This window comes from Notolepis coatsorum (assembly GCF_963971535.1).
Source record: "Notolepis coatsorum genome assembly, chromosome: 13".
NCBI classification, from domain to species: domain Eukaryota; kingdom Metazoa; phylum Chordata; class Actinopteri; order Aulopiformes; family Paralepididae; genus Notolepis; species Notolepis coatsorum.
Window position 1 is genome coordinate 110302064 of NC_140177.1, and position 20696 is coordinate 110322759.

Genomic DNA, 20696 nt, shown 5'->3' on the forward strand with positions numbered 1-20696 from the left:
GATCTTTTTCTTTCTGAATCATCGCTTAGCACAATGAATGGAAGCAGACATGGCTGGTTAGCCTTCGGGAGAGGTGTTGGTTGGACAATGCCTCAGCTAACCGGCACTGTCTGCTTCCATTCATTGTGCTAAGCTAGGCTAACATGCAGCCAGATAGCTTTCTACTGAATGCACAGAGAGGAAACTGGTATCTTATCTTCTTGTCTCTCTCTGGAAAAGATGATAAGCTAATTTCCCAAAATGTTGGCGTGTTCCTTTAAAAGTTAATTCAGGTGGAATTCCCCTTTTGAGTATAAATTCCCCATAAGGATGTGAACCATCTGTCAGGAATATGTTTGAGGCCTTTCTTATCCCTGAGTGTCTTATCCCCCTCTCTCTCTATCTTCTCTCTCTCTCCTACCCCCACCGCTATGTCTTGTAAAGATGGCCATGAAGTGTGCGGACATCTGCAACCCCTGCCGACCCTGGAAGCTGAGCAGACAGTGGAGTGAGAAAGTGACAGAGGAGTTCTTCCACCAAGGTACCACTAGATTTAAGTTTAATTATAAAAAAAATAAAAATATTACCCAGGGACAGTGCACATTAATCAACATCTTCAGTTTCCACATCAATGTAAATGTGCCAGAATTAGCTAATGAGCTAGTTTTCATCTGTAGTCCCTGCCTACCATGCATGTCTTTATGGTGTGGGAGGAAACCAGAGTACCTGGAGGAAACCCATGTGAACACAGGGAGAACATGCAAACTCCACACAGAAAGACGCCTGCTGGGGTTTGAACCCAGGACCTTCTTGCTGTGAGGCAGCAGTGCTAACCACTGTACCACTGTGCCGCCCGATTAGATTAGATTCAAATGTATTGTCATTGCACAGCACAAGTGCAAATTAACAATATACAATGTACAAGTGATTAACTCATTCAGCGCCAGCCATTAGCCCGGTCCCGTTGTAGCTATGCCACACTTTAAAGATAGGAGTGCATAGGGCTGGGCGATATGGCCAAAAACGTTATCACGATAAAATAATTTTCATATCACTCGATATCGATATACATGAAATAATTATTTCTGTCAAGTTTAATTAACTTCTTATGCCCGGTGGGCTATTAGTAGACTCACTTTTTTGCTGCGGTAGAACGAAGTAGAACTCAACGTCACTACGAGTTGGAGAGCTGTCGCGTGTCGAGCCAACCCTTTGAGAAGCTTTGTGGTCCCGGCTTGCATTCTCCATGAATGTGTCGATATAAATCCATTTAGTTAGAACACTAAAAACGCTGATCAGCTGGATCGGTATCAAAACATTGTTGGATCAAGCTGAAATTGATGTCAGATAGTCCTTACCTGTGGTCGGTAGTATTCCAAAAAGAATATTCCAATTGTCTGATCGCGATTTCCAGTATTGGTGTCTGTCTGGTCCCGGACATAATTTGGCACAATTTATGGATCGAGAGTGCCAGATGCGTTTCCAAGTGTTCGGATGAAGCGACTTACTCGGCTTCGTCTAAATATAGCGCCCGGTGACATTTGAGTGTAACACAGAGTTAGATATAAGGGATATATGCGGCCGGTATTGCACTTTGGCGATCTCAAAATCCTTTCATATGGCAACACCGAGGTCAATGGATGAATAATGAATGAAAATAGCGAATAAAAGAAAAAACTACCAAAACCCGAGATATCTCTGGTTCTGGCGTCCAACGCATGGCGAGTTAACCCGAGATATTGCGGGTCTGGCAATTAAAGAGTTAAATGTGATATATATATATATCACATTTAACTCTTTAATTATATATATAGATAGATACTGGTAATATATGCTAAACTTATGTACAGTATAATTATGTAAAGCGATACAGGTATAAATATCCTATGGTAGTAAGCCATACTGGGTAACTATAACTATTGAGAATAAATATGGGATATATACAGATATAGATATAATATATGCAGATATATCAGTTGTAGGATAGAATTATTGTATATGCCTATCATACAGGTATGTAAACAATAATATATGGACTATAGGCTGAGGTAGGTAGTTATGATTATGGTGTAAGGCAGTTGTAGGGCTGGGCGATTAATCGATTTTATCGATTAAAGATTTAAAAAAGAGTTGCCTTTTATTTTACAAAAAGTGATGTTTGGTGAAAGTTAGATTTGCACTTTATTAATCCCAATAGGGAAATTCATTCTTGTTTGATGATCAAGAGCCAGCTTTTATTTGTTTTAAGTGAAGTATGGTGAAAAAGCAAGTTATTGCACTATTAATCCCAATAGGGACATTCATCTTTGTTTGATCAAGAGTAACCTTTTATATATATTATTTTTTTTAAGTGAAGATTGGTGAAAGTTAGGTTTGCACTTCAATCCCAATAGGGAAATTCATCTTGGTTTGATCATTTTTGTGTCAAATAAAAACAAAGCTTATTTGAATGATTTCCTTGGCGTTTCTAGTTTTTAAGAGAAAAGAATCGATGTAAATCGGATGTGGTGTGAAAAAATCTGAGATTTTATTTTTAGGCCATATTGCCCAGCCCTAGGCAGTTCAGGCAGTATAGGTATACGTTTAGTAAAGTCAACAGAGTTCAGAGTTTGTACGGTATGGGCAACAGAACCTGGAGTATAGGCAACGTAGCCTGGAGTATAGGCAACAGAGCCTAGAGTATGGGCAACAGAGCCTAGAGCAGGGGTCGGCAGTTAGGTCTGGCCGCGGGCCAATTTTTCCCCAAGCCATTGAATGGCGGGCCAGGACCAAAAACAATGGCTAATTTAATATAATGATTGTGAAAAATGCAGCACCGCGGCGAGTGCATACACATGAACAGCAGATCAGTAGGATGGGCATTTGATGTTCATGCAGCACCGCGGTGAGTGCATACACGTGAACAGCAGAACAGAATGCATGAAAAGTAAACACGACTCACCATAACTGCCCTGGGCTTGTTCAGTCCTCCAAAATCCCTGCTAATGTTTGAAACATGTCAAATGTCCACTCGCCGCCCTCCAATTCCAGATTGGCGTTGAATGCAGCTACTTTATCTGCCAACTTGAACACAGTTGTCATCATTGCCTCATTTGCTATCTTGTCGCCACATATTATGCAGAGAGGACCTCAGCACGCAAGAGTCACCTGTTGCGATAAACCCGTATTTTAAGTATGACTCCTGTTTATTAAAAGAAGCTTTATGTGAGGCGGTTAGGTGGTCGAGCGGAGATTGCGTTCGTCACCAGCCCCGGAGCTGTGAGCTTGGTTCGCCTGTTCGAATCCAGCTCACAGCTCCGGGGTTGTCACCAGCTTGGCTGGCCGTCTGCACTGATACAATTGGCTGTATCAGAGGGTGGGAGAAGCTGGCGGGGTGGGTCCGGGTCGTTGTAAACAGCGACTCCTACAGTTCGGTCGGGGCGCCTGCTAAGCGCGGATTGGACGTGAGGGGGATAGTGTGGTCCTCCCACACGCTACGCCCTCTCAATGAGAATCCGCGCTGCCAGGTGAAAAGAAGCGGTGATTGGCTGGACGTGTGTCGGAGGAAGCACGTGGTAGCCTCCACTCTCCCAAATGATCTGACTGTGGGGGGTAAAGCGCAGCGACCAGGAATGGACTGGGAATTGGCATACGACTAACATTGGGATGGGAGAAAAATCGGAGGAAAATGGAGGGGGGAAAAAGACCAAAAAAAAAAAAAAAGCTTTATGTGTCTTGGAGGTCGTAGGCTCCTCTTCTGGCTCCTCTGTTGGTATTTCCCCGTTGCAAAGAAGCTATCCAAAGACGCAGGCATTAAAGCGTTCCGTCTTGAGACGGATTCCCGTCAATTTGATTATATTTATATAATATTTTGATTTATATTTATAAAAACTTTAATTTTCTTTTTTTTTTTTTTCTTCTTTTTTATATATAAAGTTTGCCAATAGGGATGTATCAGTAGTATTGGCAGTGGTAGTAGTCGTAATAGTAATCCAGTCTATTTTTTTATTTTCTAAAAAATAAACTAGTTCAACACAGGTAACCACTTTTGCTTAATTTCTTTGATGGCTCAAATGTATGTTCTAGTGTCTAGTCGATTTTGTGTTTTGAGCACAAAGTTCATCATAGATCTACCCTCTTAATTTAGCTCTCAAAGTGCACCAGATTGAGGGGCCGAGGTTCACCCACCACCACAGTCTCACTAAGGCGTCGGTTACACCTTTCGTATCATTTTCGTATCGTCGTCATATGCATTTCGCCGCGACGTCGTGCGCCTCGAGTCACACTTTCGTTTTTGTCACCCGAGCACGCGTTTTTTTTGCGTATCTCCAAACGCAAACACAATTTTGCGTTTCAGCCGTATCCACAAAAAAACGCATTTCTGTGTAATAGGGACATGAAACGTCGTCAAAAACGTATAAAAAAACGCCAGGAATACACTAGTCTAACCATGGCCTTAATCCTGTGGGAAACACTGAGGATTCACATTGTTTTACGCCTGTGGGTAGGGCGTTCCACATTGTTGTGGCATAATTGCGAAACGTGTTTAGTCCCTTGTTTGTATGATAACAAGCCTTTTAGTTCATGGTTCAAAGTAATGGGAAAAGGGTGCTAGCTCGCTTTCAATCAGAAGCTAGCCACAAGACTTGCATTCACGCTCTCCAGCACACAGCCTCCCTGCCTGGCACAACAACCACAACAGTAGGGTCTATAGTCAGGACAGTAGCTCTACAAGTAGGCTCCCTTAAAACGGTAATGCTATTAAAAAAAAACAAATACAGTGGAGGTTAAAATAAGAATGACTTGGCCCGAAAAAAATCACTGAAGACGTTTTTTATTTTTTTATTTTTTAACATTTTTGCTAACGTTAGCCGCTTGCATCCCGAACGCGGAATTGAAAGTGCGTTAGGGAAAATATACACGCGGCCCGGTGGGACTATTCCATTGGTTCTCCCAGTCCACGTGACCATTTCTAGCATTTCAATTGGCTATAGTGACAGACATAGATATGATGAATAGATAGATACAGCTTCACAAAGACACTCTGGCGTCACGAGTGAATATTTCCCGCACGTAAAATAAATATCATATTCTCAAAATAAACTGACGGGCCAGAAATGATTGCTGGCGGGCCAATTTCGGCCCGCGGGCCGCCTATTGCCGACCCCTGACCTAGAGTATGGGCAACAGAGCCTAGAGTATGGGCAACAGAGCCTAGAGTATAGGCAACATAGCCTAGAGTATGGGCAGCAGAGCCCAGAGCCTAGAGCAGTCGTGCCCATCGCGCGCTGGTTTCAAGTAGACCGCGAGATTATTTTGGAAAATCATTTAATTTGATTTGATTTGGAGGGGAGGACAACACACGTTCGAGCAGTCCTGTGTATAACAGGCAGTCGGCAGCCTGAGCCAATCGATACCGTCTACATTCCGTACATTCCGGACAGCGAGCTTCACCCATAGGGATGCAAATTGATGCCTTTGTTTTCATGGAGTGGCATGAGTGGGGGTCGGGCCCATCACCTGGCAGGTACAGTATAAACATGGCTCTGAGACCAGCCTTGAGTCACTCGAAACTGCAAGATGAATGGAACACCACCAGCTAAAAAGAGGTTAATTCAGAGGACGCTACTTTTCAACAACGCAAGCAAGACTTCACTGCCGCCAGAGCCAGGACCCTCCGACGAGCTGCCGCCGCCAGGAGCAGCTCCAACGGCGCCTCCGACGAGCTGCCGGCGCCGCCAGGGAGCTGCTCCAACGCCGCCTCCGACGAGCTGCCGGATAGCACCAGCGTCAGCGCCGCAAGCAGAACCGGAGCAGCCAAAAGACCAAAAACATATAATTTCCAAGAAGAGTGGGAAGAGGCTTACTTTTTTGTTTATTTCAACGCAAAATCAGTCTGTCTGATTTGCAAACAAACTGTGGCTGTGCCGAAAAAGGGTAATTTGGAGCGGCATTATACAACGATGCACAAGAAACACTGCGCGCAACTTTCCTCACATGCAAGCAGAACTTCAACGTCAGGGTGAGGACACCGCACAGTTTGATTGCACACATTATGAGGAGCAAGTTCAAAGCATCTTGTCAGAGTTTGATAAGCGCTTCACAGACTTTTCAATACTTGAACCTGTTGCAAGCTACATCTGTTTTCCATTTGGAACTGTAGATGTGGATGACATCACATCCAAAGTGGCCACACTGTTTAATCTGGACAGCCATGCTGTGGAGAACGAGATCCTCACACTTCAAACTGACATTGAGATTAAAGCCAGGGCAACACAAGGGATGAAGGCAGATTTCTGGGAGCTACTGCTGCCTGAGAAGTACCCCAACCTCAGGAGATGTGCCATGAACGTAACAGCATTTTTTGGATCAACCTACCTGTGTTGAGATCATCAAGTCCAAGTACAGAACCACATTGACAGATGACCATCTTGTGGACTGCCTGAGGCTTGCAACCAGCTCCTACAACCCAGACTTTGAAAAAACTAGCTACCTCTTCCCAGTGCCAGCGTTCTCACTAAGAGACATTAAAAAATATTAAAAAAACAAGATAAAGGAGAACTATCAGTGACTGTTGACAGACCTTTTTGTGGAATTGTTTTTTGATTGTATTCCATTTTGCAATGTGACAGCTCTGTTTACACATCATTCCTATTCCCTTTTAATTGTACATATATTTTTGTTTTGATTGTATTGTTCCACTTTTGCTTTGGCAATGTAAACGCATGTTTTCTCATGCCCATTGAACTGAGTGTGTGTTGTCAGTGTGTATGCAGAGTGTGAAATAAACGTGAGAAGTTACAGTTACAGTCTTGTCATTCTTGTAATTCCTACACTACACTGTTACAATGATATATAAAATAGCATATTATATTATATACCCATTCAATATGAACATGACAGAAAATATTATATGCCATATAATATTTTCTGTCATGTGCATATTGAATGGGTAATACTATTACTACTAATGCTAGCCTTATGCACCTTATGACACTGTGAATATATTTTTCAGTTAGTTAGATAGTCAATTATATTATTTGTTTACACTGCTTGTGTTGTTTTTACTACCTGTACCCCCTTCCCCCATGCTGCTATTATGCCTGAATTTCCCCAAGGGGATCAATAAAGGAATATCTTATCTTATCTTAGCCGAGAGTAGGACAAATTTGGGCTGGTAGCTCTCGGCTAGGTGGCAAATTAAAAAGTAGATCTTGGTTCAAAAAAGGTTGGGCACCCCTGGCCTAGAGTATGGGCAACAGAGCTTAGAGTATAGGCAACAGAGCCTAGAGTATAGGCAATGGGGTTCAGAGTTCATACAGTGTGGTGAGAGAGAGCCCAGACTTTTGCTATGTATTATAGTCGTCATTATGTACATATGAGCACAGTGTTCAATTATCATGGTTTAGTTTGAAAAACGTATTTTAAGTGTCTTTTTAAGGCTAATCAGTTTGAACCTATTCATGTGAAAACAAGCACGAAACAGACCCACTGTAACATTATGAGTTGGCGCAGCCAGTTGTGGAATGTGAAAGCTGTTGGTTAACGTTACACTTACTTGATAATGCTAGCGGCCCATATATCATCCCAACCTTGTGCCATCACTGTCTTTTGAAGGCCATACCAGGCTCAGTTTTTAAGCTAGTGAGGATATCACTTTTGTGTTAACATTAATTAACACATTGACTGCCAGCCATTGTACCCATCAATATAGCCAGTCTGCCACCGGTGAAAGCCTATGGAGATGTTTACCTTCTTTGCAGGGCTATAACTTTTTAAATTTGATTGCTATATTGACATGATTGATTGATTGATTGAAAAGTTTATTAACAGATTGCAGAATGGGTACAGTATAGTACAGCTCAATACATACAATTGTTAAGGGGATGCAGACCAGAGAAAGACTTTCGTCTTGTTTACATCAGGGTCCCCCATTTTCAATTCATCATAACATATATGACATACATGACATACAGATAGACAGTACTGCTACATCTATACATTTATGACATATCAGATTTGCAAATACAGTACTGTTTGTGATACAAAAGTGTCCAGAAAAAGAGTGTATATACATTTGGCGTAGAAACTGTACATTGGAGGAGGTTGGGTGGGTGGGGTTGGGTGGGTTGGGTGAGGGCTGTACATTGGAGGGGGGGGGGGGGGGGGTTGGGTAGGGGACACACACACATTTTACACTGTACATTGGAATACTGACAAAGCCTTACTTGGTCATTTACTGTACAACTAGGTTAGGACATTTGTAGGGGCCAGTTTCGAATTGCAGTCTCACGTAGGTGTTTTTTGAGAGTGTTTTTGAAAGTGGGTAGTGATTCACATTCCTTTACAGCTTTAGGTAGGGCGTTCCACATTGATGTGGCATAATTGCGAAATGTGTTTAGTCCCTTGTTTGAGCCGAATCTGGGTTTTACATGATTTGTGGAGCTCCCTCTGGTGTTGTGATCGTGGTATTCACTGACCTTTGGGAAGTATTTTGACATGTACATGGGTACCTTGGTCGCGTAGTGTATCTTGTAGACCAGGCCCATTGCAAGTTGCTGTACTCTGTCGTCTACTCTAAGCCATCCTAGGTTGTCAAAGTGGGACATTACTATGGCCCATTCAACATCTATTATCTATCGTTCCGGATGTGGGAATGTTATATTTTTTCATTCATACATTGTTGTGTTAATACCGTCTTGAATATAAACTATGTTCATACGCTTTTCTGCTGTAATTCCAAAAATGCTAGTTATAGGCCCAAACGCATATGATAGATTATTGATTGCCGTTTCTTTCCTATACATGCTATATTAAAAAATTCAAATGTATATGATCGGTATACATTATGCTTCATCATGCGTGGAGGAAAGGGGGGGCGGGGGTCGTCTATAATTATTTTATCGTCGGTAACGGCTTTATGTAGTATGGGTTGATATATTGATCAGACTGTTTGCAAACAAAGTAACGCACAATCGGGCTGAAAATAACGTTACTGTCCTCTTACCGTTCGCCGATGAGACTGGAAGAAAAATATCCCAATTATTTGACGCCGATCGCCTAGATCAGGGGTGCCCAACCTTTTTTGAACCAAGATCTACTTTTTTATTTACCACCTAGCCCGAGAGCTACCAGCCAAAATTGTATATTGTAAACCGTCATTTGAGGCTTTATAAAAGCAGCATAATGAACACAAATCTGTCAGTGCAGAGTCCGACATCATCTTAAATAACAAACAGTATTGCTTGTTGTAGTTAACAAGGAGAGGAAGAGTTGATTTAGCAAAAAAAAAAAATTTAATAATCGAATTTTATTAATCAAGATCTACTTGAAATCAGCCCGCGATCTACCTGTCGATCGCGATCGACTGGTTGGGCACCACTGGCCTAGATCCATTTCCGGTTTGTATGGCGCAATAAACGCCGAAATCATATAAATTATTGCGTTATGGAAGCGATCCAAATGCACGCCAGTGTTTATCTGTAGTCCCGTAGCAAGATATTACTGCCGGAGGGATTTCCTCGACGCACCGATCACAACTTCCGGTTTTGAGAGTGTAACTCGCCCGACCATCCACCAGGCGGCGGTATTGATGCGTTGCAATCTCATTCAGGGTCCCGCTGCAGCTCCGGAGGTTGGCTGGATGAATTATGAATGCCATGGCAAAAAAATTTAATATTGATTTCAAAAACGGCGTACGGCGTTGTTGGCGTTCAACGCATGGCGGGCAAACACGTCGTAAGCCGTTTTTGGCGACCAACGTGTTAATATGTTGCAACAGACTATTGACGGAGAGAGACTCTAAATTATCACATTAGCATACACGCAAAAGCAGCTTAAGTGACTTACACACACCACACAAGCACACTTATTACACGCACACACTGCTGCTACTTACACTGTAGAATAATTGATTTACCTTGTAAAAAAAAACATATACCTTGTATTGTATAGGCTTTATAGACCGTTGTTGTTTACAAATCTACAACGGTTGAGGAGCTGGGGCAAACGAGCATCTCACGTTTTTCTAAATGTATGTATTAAAAAAATATATATATATTTAAAAGCTGTGACGGTAAAGGAATCTGAATCAATTTGACATTCGAGGAGGATTTAGGGAGATGCAGAGAAAGGCATCGCTTAGTGTGGCATAGCCAGACCTTTCTCCACACTACATTAGTGGTGTGCAGGAGAAAGCCGCTAGAAGCGCTGTACTTGGGTTGCCGCACTGATGTGAAATAACCCATGAATATTACCGGTAATGCCAGAAGTTTTACAAAATTACGCTCAATATCTGTAGAGCGCTTACTTTGATCTTTAACGCCATGCGACTACATTGATCCGCTGTGTCTGTCCGTGGAAGAGTTGATGTTAGGTTCAAATTTTTTAATAAACCAACAGACTAATACCTTCCGTCAATCAGTTCATTGATTGATAAATGTATATTTAGCTCATCACGCAAACATAATGGACCTGTCTCAAACCCTGCCCTCTTTTCTTGATCCTCCAATCACAACTGTCGCTTACCTCGGACAAACCAAGTTATTATTATTATTGTTTGTTTGTTAGTGCTGTCAATGGATTAAAGGAAATTAACTAATTGATCTCATGGTTTTCTGTAGTTGGTCTAGATTAATCTAGGTTAAGGATGGCATTTTTCTGCTTGAGACCGGAGCTTGTAACGGATATTTACTTGAGTAAAATCATGGAGTTAGTGTAGAATCAACACAAAGAGAGTATATTTAGATTCAAAGACTATTTTGGTGGCTTTCTTTGAATACAGTTTCTCTCCTGTGAAATACAGGTGTTCAACAAAACCATGAACATTGACTCAGCTAGACCTCTTTCTTATGTCCGTGGCGCTAACAGAAATGGGAAACAACCCAGGCCTAATTTGGGGTGCAGATTGGCTTGGAGGACGATGGTGTCTTGTATGAACTACCAGTAATGTAAATCATATTGACAACAAGGATGTGTTCCATCTTCATGTCAGATGATTTTATGAGTCAGTGCAGAAAAGGAACAAGCAAATATATAGGAATATACTCGGATGCCTGAACACAGAGCACCTGTATCACCGGGTAAGCAAGCCTACGTTCTACATGATCTGCGCATGCGTTTGACTAAATGTCCCTCATGGAACATCCGTGGGTGAGTGACCACAGTTTGCCATGCATGGCCCACATGTAGAACGTAGGCTTGCCGGCGGTCCTGTGCACCGTGGGGGAAAATGGAATGGCTTTTCTTTCTCCAGCAAAACATGTTTTTAACAGTACAGCTAAACCTTCCATGTCTTAAAAAAAAGACAAATCAATTTATTACAATTTCAAAGTCGATCATAAGGCTCTTGATCGAATAATGTTTTATTCAGACACATCCCTGATTTGTGTGTGTGTGTGTGTGTGTGTGTGTGTGTGTGTGTGTGTGTGTGTGTGTGTGTGTGTGTGTGTGTGTGTGTGTGTGTGTGTGTGTGTGTGTGTGTGTGTGTGTGTGTGTGTGTGTGTGTGTGTGTGTGTGTGTGTGTGTGTGTGTGTGTGTGTGTGTGTGTGTGTGTGTGTGTGTGTGTGTGTGTGTGTGTGTGTGTGTGTGTGTGTGTGTGTGTGTGTGTGTGTGTGTGTGTGTGTGTGTGTGTGTGTGTGTGTGTGTGTGTGTGTGTGTGTGTGTGTGTGTGTGTGTGTGTGTGTGTGTGAGTGTGAGAGAGAGAGAGAGAGAGAGACATCGGAGTCTAACCATACCTGAATTCCCCCTCAGGAGACACGGAGAAGAAACACAGCATTGATGTGAGCCCCATGTGTGACCGTCAATCAAACACCATGGCCAATATACAGATAGGTGAGAACAAACTACACCACAGTCACAAACACTATGGCCAATATACAGATAGGTGAGAACAAACTACACCACAGTCAATCAAACACCATTGATTGATTGACAATTGTATTAACAGATTGCAGAATGGGTACAGTACAGCTCAATACACACAATTGTTAAGGGGATGCAGACCAGAGAGACTTTCGTCTTGTTTACATCAGGGTCCCCCATTTTCAATTCATCATAACATACAGGTAGACAGTACTGTTACATCTAGACATTTATGACATACCAGATCTATGGCCAATATACAGATCACAGAGAACAGTCATCACACACATAATAAACCTCTCCATAAAACAGGGACACGTCCCCAAGGACTTCAAAATTGCGAGAGTGACCCCCCTGCACAAAAAGGGCAGCAAATTAGACCCAGGCAACTACTGCCCTGTTTCTATTCTTACCTCCATCTCGAAAGTCATGGAAAAAATTGTCTACGAACAGGTCGAAAAGTACCTAGCGGAAACTACCGGTAATCTGATCTACAAATTCCAATCTGGCTTCAGAACATCCCACTCCACTGACACATGCCTTCTCTATTTGAACGACCACATCAAACAAGAGGTGGACGCGGGCAAATACTGCGGCATGGTCATGCTGGACCTACAAAAGGCCTTCGACACTGTCAATCACTCCATTCTGATTGACGAGCTAAAACCAATTGCTTTTAGCTTGTCAATCAGTGAGCTGGATGCAATCCTACCTTGAGGGGAAAGAACAGATGGTGGAGGTAAATGGTACCCTATCCCCCCCCTCACAGTGAGCTGTGGTGTTCCACAAGGAAGCATACTAGGACTGCTACTGTTCCTAATTTATGCAAATGACATGTCGTCAGCTTGTGACTGCAACTTGTTCTTGTTCGCGGACGACTCAGCCCTGCTGGTCTCTGACAAGAACAAGTTACAGGTTGAAAAAACCCTCAGCTCAGAACTCGGCAGAATCTGCACCTGGCTCACTGATAACAAACTATCATTACACCTGGGTAAAACAGAGTCCATTCTCTTCGGATCAAATAACAAACTCAGCAAGACCGACGGCTTCTCAGTTACAGTGGGTGACAATATTGTCACAAGGAAAGATGAAATTACATACCTAGGTTCCATCCTAGAGGCAAATCTTTCCTGTGACAAAATGGCATCCAATGTAATCAAAAAAAGTCAACCAACGAACTAGATTACCGGTATTGTACCGGATCTCCTCTCTGGTAAACAAGAATACCCTGAAGACTCTGGCAGGAGCACTCATTCTATGTACTATGACTATGCTTGCACCTCATGGTACCAAAGCACCTCAAAGGTGCTAAAAACAAGATTACAAACATCACAAAACAAACTGGTCAGACTACCGTACTACTTGACCTTACTCCTAGAACCCACCTCACCCCTGCCCACTTTGACTACCTAGGATGGCTTAGGCCATGGTTAGACTAGTATATTCCTGGCGTTTTTTTATACGTTTTTGACGACGTTTGATGTCCCTATTACACAGAAATGCGTTTTTTGGCGTTTTTTTGTGGATACGGCTGAAACGCAAAATTGTGTTTGCGTTTGGAGATACGCAAAAAAAACGAATCGACAACAGCGTGTAGTCAGCACGCTAGCCGTTGTTGCGAAAACGCCCATGCGCAGTAGATACCATCTGCGTGCCCTTCCGGTGACAACAGTGTGTGTGTTTGGGACAGAGCTCCGTGTACTCCCAAATAGCTTCAGCTACCATGTGTTGTCAAGTTATTGTTATAAGGACCCCAGTCCAAGCTACAACAGTCTGCATTCCCTTAACAATTGTTTGTATTGAGCCGTATTGTATTGTACCCATATGCAATATGTTAAATAAAGTTTACATCCATTCATTCTGCTAGCATTACCGATTGCATGAGCAGCTGGCTAACGTGAGCTATCAGGATTCAGACCCTGTTGGCTCAGAGCTCCTCTTTCAACTTAACAAGCATTAAACAAAATGGCCCAGTCATCTATTCACCTTTGTTTAATACACACAGCGTTGTCTCTAATGTTATCTAACTACTGATAGCTCGCGATATCATCAGTTTTGGTGCTGGCTAAGTAGCGTGAGCTAACGTTAGCTTCTAGCCACAATGCTATATTGTTATAATGGCATACTCCATTGACGTTAGCATGCAGCTAACAATGCTACCGATCGTTTTTTAGACTAAACTATCCGCTCTTGGTGGTCACTTGTGTTGATGTTAGTTTTGTTTCATCAACAAATGACAGGCAGAACACACAGTGAATGTATCCGTTTTGTTTATTGCACTTTTATTAGGCTTTGCTGAAAAAGAATTGCTGCATTGAGTAAATAGGCAAGATGGTGGCGCGGCATAGGCGCCTGCCTTATTGACATTAGGCTTGTTCAAGATGGATTTCGGTTTGCCTCGACTAGTAGACGAGAGTAGCCGAGTGAAGCCGGGGGAGGAGTTAAGAGGGCGGACACTGCAGATTTCACGAGAGCCTCTCGCCTAGTCTCGCGCGGCAGATACGCTTTCACGTCACCACCACACACACATTACACACCTGTCCAGCTCATTATAATGCGATGGCCGTGTGCAAAATTAGATCAGATTCAAATGTACAGCACACCATATACTGCTACAGTGGAATATACTATTCATATACCATAATGTATACCATCTTGTTGCGCGCTCCTGGCCGCACGCACACACAACACACTGCTGTATGTGTGTGTGTGTGTGTGTGTGTCTGACAGCTTGAAGTTTATCATGATGATATGATGATAAGTTGATAACGCATAACATAATAAAGTTTTCAATCAATCAAACGTCTCATAACTCCCTGGCTGTCACATGGCTGGTGACTGACAACTTTTCTGAGCCAATAGGCGCTTTGCGCGACCGTAGCAAGTCGCTTCCCAGCCGGGAGCAGCCGGCTGAGAGGTACTGTGGAGCCTCGCTCTGAATGCTGCGCGCGGCTCGCTCCCGCGGGAGTTCCGTGCCTCGCCTCGTCGGATTTTCAGAGCAAATCGGACAACATTCTAACCGTCATGCAACGCGCTTGGCGAGGCCGTAGTAAAACCTGCGCAGATCTGCGTCCGCCTATCCCATCTCGAACAAGCCTATTTTCTTTGCTGGAGCTTCCAGGAAGTGTATTGGCACATTCGTTCTGATTGGTTGAAATTGCCTTCATGTTTGCCACCTACTGCCACCTACTGCTTTGGCAGTGTACTACATCAGTGTGCTCTGGTGACAAAAACGAAAAAAAAACGAAAGTGTGACTCGAGGCGCACGACGTCGCGGCGATACGCATATGAAAACAATACGAAGATGATACGAAAGGTGTAACCGCCGCCTTAGAGTAGACGACAGAGTACAGCAACTTGCAATGGGCCTGGTCTACAAGATACACTACACGACTAAGGTACCCATGTACATGTAAAAATACTTCCCAAAGGTCAGTGAATACCACAACCACAACACCAGAGGGAGCTCCACAAATCATGTTAAACCCAGATTCAGCTCAAACAAGGGACTAAACACGTTTCGCAATTATGCCACATCAATGTGGAACGCCCTACCCAAAGCTGTAAAGGAATGTGAATCACTACCCACTTTCAAAACCACTCTCAAAGAGCACCTACGGGAGACTGCAATTCGAAACTGGCCCCTGTAAATGTACAGTAAATGTCCTAACCCAATAATACACGAGACCCTCTTCTTGGGACCAAGTAAGGTTTCGTCGATATTCCAATGTACAGTTTTGCTTGTACAGTTGTACAGTTTCCCCCACCCCGCCTACCCAACCCCCCACCCCACCCACCCAACCACCTCCAATGTACAGTTCCCCCCACCCCACCTACCCAACCTCCTCCAATGTACAGTTTCTACGTCAAATGTATATACTCTCTTTTTTAGACTCTTTTTGTATCACAAACAGTACTGTATTTGTAAATCTGGTATGTCATAAATGTATAGATGTAGCAGTACTGTCTATCTGTATATCGTGTATGTCATATATGATGAATATATATATGATTAATTGAAAATGGGGGACCCTGATGTAAACAAGACGAAAGTCTTTCTCTGGTCTGCATCCCCTTAACAATTGTGTGTATTGAGCTGTACTGTATTGTACCCTTTCTGCAATCTGTTAATAAAGTTTTCAATCAAACAAACTACACCACACGTAGGGCTGCACGATTTTGGGAAATAATCTAATTGCGATTTATCTGACGGATATTGCGATTGTGATTACATTTGCGATTATAATAAAATAAAAAAATAAGCAACCCTACAAAGGTTTATTGTAAAATGCGGCTTGCATCTGGCCTACGCGGTGGGTCTTTTCGGGACACCGAGCCTGAAAATGTTTATTTTTACCTGGGAATCGATACCGGTACCCAACAGTACCTTTTTTTCTGTACTTTACTCTCCCTCTCTGAAGTCTAAACTTCACAACACACAATCTAAAACCCCTTACCTCCCTCTCCCAAACCGATCTTGTATCTCAATGGGACTGCCTGGTTAAAAAAAATAAAAAATTGCGATATATATACCGGTATATATATTTTTTTGCGATTTGATAATTGCATCATTCCAAATCGCGATATCGATTTATCGTGCAGCCCTACACCACAGTCACAAAAAATATGGCCAATATACAGATGGGTGAGAACAAACTACACCACAGTCACAAACACTATGGCCAATATACAGATAGGTGAGAACAAACTCTACACCAGTCACAAATACAAATTAATTCAGAATGTCTTGTCACAATTGTGATTGTTTTTTTTTATTTTATTTAAAGTCTGTTACAATGGGTTTGTTGCCATCTTGTTCTTCCAGCCTTCAGATTTCACAGAAGCTAAAGGCATAATTATACTATTAGGCTGGGAATCACCAGAGGCCCCACGATACCATGTTATCGCGATACTAGTCACGATAATAATATCACGATATATTGTGATTTATTACCTTTTTTCAACTGCAAATTATGTCCCCAACATAAAACATATATACTGTATATATATAAATCATCAATTTTATCTGATAAGATAATGTTTTGTCTGTTCATCTCACTCCAATTTAAAATGATTATTATTTGATTTTTTTTTAAATATCGCCGTCAGTGTATCAATATAATATCTGCACACAAAATATTGCTATGCATCGCTGTATTGATTCCCCCCCCCCATCCCTACATACTATTCACTATTTATACAGATGGAGAGAAAGAGAAATGAATTAAATCTGATTTAGTTAACAAGGAACGAACCATTGACTGATATTATTGTCGTCCCTTTTGTAGGTTTCATAACATACGTGGTGGAGCCTCTGTTCAGCGAGTGGTCGCGCTTCTCAGACACGCGTCTCTCTGAGGCCATGATGAGCCACCTGGGCGTGAACAAGGCGGGCTGGGAGGGCTCTCCGCCAGAGGACAGCGACACAGAGGAGTTCCCCTCTTCCTCTTAGGACTCTTCACTCCAAAGTATTACCTCAGGGAAGCAAAGAAAAGAAAAAAGCTCTTTGACACGCCAAGCGTGCCCGGCGACAGGTGTTGGACACAGGTGCGAGAGTGCGCTGCGGTCAGCAGGGGACGCATCCTCATTGGACAGAAAAGAGAGGGAGAGAGAGAAGAGAGAGAAACGTCAACTTAACCATCGCCCTGGGCGTTTGCAAACACCTCAGCCTCACACTCCCTCTTTCTATATCTATACCACTGATTACTTGTTTCCTAATTTAACTTAATTTATTGAATTTGGAGCCGTTTTCCTTTTTAACATAGAGCAATACGTTAGATACCTCATGTTGCTTCTGCTGTATTTTTGTTTTTATCTGGTGTTATTTATTGTTTTCTGTCTGTCGCTCCGCTCCGGCACCATGACTCATCTGAACACAGCTGACACCATTTTAGCTATTTTCTTTTTTTAGTAAAAAAGAAAGAGAAAGAAAGAAAGAAAGAAAGAAAGAAAGAAAGAAAGAAAGAAAGAAAGAAAGAAAGAAAGAAAGAAAGAAAGAAAGAAAGAAGAAGAAAAAAACATTTGAAGGGAAAGTTTTTGCAAAAAGGAAGAGCCCCTTCTAAAGAAAGTGCCATTTGTAAAGGTTTAGTTTTAATGCTTTTTTGAAAGAAAAAAGAAGACTTAGTATTCACTATTCAGAAAGACGGGCAGTAATTTTTTGACGGGAGCTTACAGGACATGGGTCGCTGCGTTTTTTAAATAGTAATCCTCGTCTACTGTACACAAATGTGAAGAGCCCACTTCACCTGCTGCCTCTGCACACCGTTTACAAGCCAATATTTTGTGTTGTATTATTTACAAATTAAACATTGGTTTTGTACGACAACAAAAAAAGCACATATTGTACGTGAATAACCACTCGCATGAATACTTGTCCTGTTGTTGACACTGAACAAACACCTAGCTAGACTGCAAATACCTAAACACTCCAAATGCCATGAAAGGACTTTTTATTTTTTTATTTGTTTTCTAATTTTGGATCCGTTTGGTCGCTCCTTGCACTGTGAAAAAAATTTGACATGTCATTCAAGTCTTCTTTAAAAAGAAATTGGTAATAAAATGTTTGTTGATATTGTTGTAGGGGGTTAGGACTTCAACCCTAACATGCAAATGGTAATTGTTTTGTAAAAGGGGAGGGGTGGGGAAGGGGAAGGGGGCACTTAATGTGGCCTTAACAGCATTTCAACACTTGAATAACCACTTACTCACACTGGTATCAGGGTGACCCGAGGAACGGGTTTGAGGTATATTGACAAGGACCCTGGAGTCGTTCCCGTGATCTGATCACAACATACAGGGAAGAAGTGCCAAGTCCCGCAGGTCAGACGGGTCAGCTGGACTACGGCGTCAATGGTCTGGTTTCACAGATAGTACAGGCGGTGTTAAAGGAGAATACCACTTCATTTAAGAAGTTGCATGATGTTCTTATGGCCGAAAACTGTTAGAGTTCATATTTGTGGATATATGACTAACTCTCCTGAAGCTAAAGAAACAAACATGAAAACTGTTTAGTTAATATTTGTGGATATGACTAACTCCTGAAGCTAAAGAAACATTTTGATTTATAGCCTGGAGCTGCTCTGTTGACGATGAAAGGAAGACAGAATTTGTGGACTTTTATAATTGTGTTTTGTTTGTATGCATATATGAGCTCTAACACAAATGAGCTTAATTTTGTAATAGTGTGAACCGGTAGTACCCAGAAAGTCAACCCAGACCCCAGATTATCACCAGAAAGTCAAACCCAGACCCCAGATTATCACCAGAAAGTCTATTCAGACCCCAGATTATCACCAGAAAGTCAAACCCAGACCCCATATTATCACTAGAAAGTCTACTCAGACCCCAGATGATCACCAGAAAATCTACTCAGACCCCAGATTAACACCAAAAGGTCTGCCCAGACCCCAGATTAACACCAAAAGGTCTGCCCAGACCCCAGATTATCACTGTCACCTTTTTTTTTTTTTTTTTATTCCTATAGCTAAATTCAGTGGTGTTCCCCTTCAAACCACAATTTACAGTACAAACCTTTTCTTACCTTAGATTACCTTCAACCCACAACCTACAGTCACAATACAAACCTTTCCTTACCTTAGATAATTACCTTCACACCACAACCTACAGTACAAACCTTTCCTTACCTTAGATGATTACCTTCACACCACAACCTACAGTACAAACCTTTCCTTACCTTAGATGATTACCTTCACACCACAACCTACAGTACAAACCTTTCCTTACCTTAGATGATTACCTTCACACCACAACCTACAGTACAAACCTTTCCTTACCTTAGATGATTACCTTCACACCACAACCTACAGTACAAACCTTTCCTTACCTTAGATAATTACCTTCACACCACAACCTACAGTACAAACCTTTCCTTACCTTAGATGATTACCTTCACACCACAACCTACAGTACAAACCTTGTCTTACCTTAGATGATTACCTTCACACCACAACCTACAGTACAAACCCTTCCTTACCTGAAATGTAGGACTAGGCTTAATCCACATCTGTGAAATTAACTAGGACCCAAGATATATATTTTTACAGTGGTGCAGATTCCCATTAAGAAGGCCACAGTATTGTTCAAGAATAAACATAAAAAAAAGGTTAAAGATGGCAATTGTTGCTTTACAGCTATGCACAAAATGTCAGTGACCAAACCAGTCTTTTTATTTGGTGAATTGTCTTCTCATTTAATTGTCCAACTGTTTGCCCTCTGTGTGATCTTTAAGAATGATTTGGTCAATTGGACAGCGATTCATACCATAAAACATTCCATATTAAGTTTTTTTTTTTGGGTGTCACTTTGAATCTGTACAACTTTGAGTTGTGTCTTTGGTTGGACTTAAGTCATAGAATGGACACCGGTGCTTTTCATATCGGAGGCAAATTTGTACTTTCTGGAAAATATTGCAAGACTGTTTGATATTACTGTTTACCATTTTGATGTAAGTAATTTTTGGGGAAAAACTTAAGTGGCAAGCTATTTTGTGAAAGCTCTGACAAAAAAATGATATTTTGATACATGCCAGTTACGATTACATTTTCATTAATAAAACAAGTTGTCACGTGGGTTGTCTTGTTCTCTAAACCTTAAAAAAACAGCTAAAAACTACAATGCATTCCATTTCATATAAAAACATTTTTTAAACAAATTAAAATAAACCTCGTTTTTGGCTATCAGTGTCTGAAACGTTCTGATCAAAACATCACAGAGACAATGGAAATGTGATTTAACCATTTCACTGCCGTACTACAAAACGGTTAACCCTTTCACTGCGACAATACACAGAAACCGTCGGTCGTGTGATAGTAAAGGGTTAACCTTCTGTCGTGTGGCAGTGAAATGGTTAAGAGTGC

General features: G+C 41.9%; 1 protein-coding gene across 1 annotated transcript in view; it reads left to right on the forward strand.

Annotated features, from left to right (window-relative positions):
- The window catches only part of LOC311239516 (high affinity 3',5'-cyclic-AMP phosphodiesterase 7A-like), a 125069-nt gene extending 104667 nt beyond the window's left edge, over positions 1-20402 (forward strand). Inside the window, exons 11-13 of the mRNA XM_084327831.1 lie at positions 424-520; positions 11710-11790; positions 17109-20402. Coding sequence (XP_084183957.1) covers positions 424-520; positions 11710-11790; positions 17109-17272 — 342 coding nt within the window. The 3' untranslated portion in view covers positions 17273-20402. The remainder of the gene's footprint in view (positions 1-423; positions 521-11709; positions 11791-17108) is intronic.
- The last annotated feature ends 294 nt before the right edge of the window (positions 20403-20696 follow it).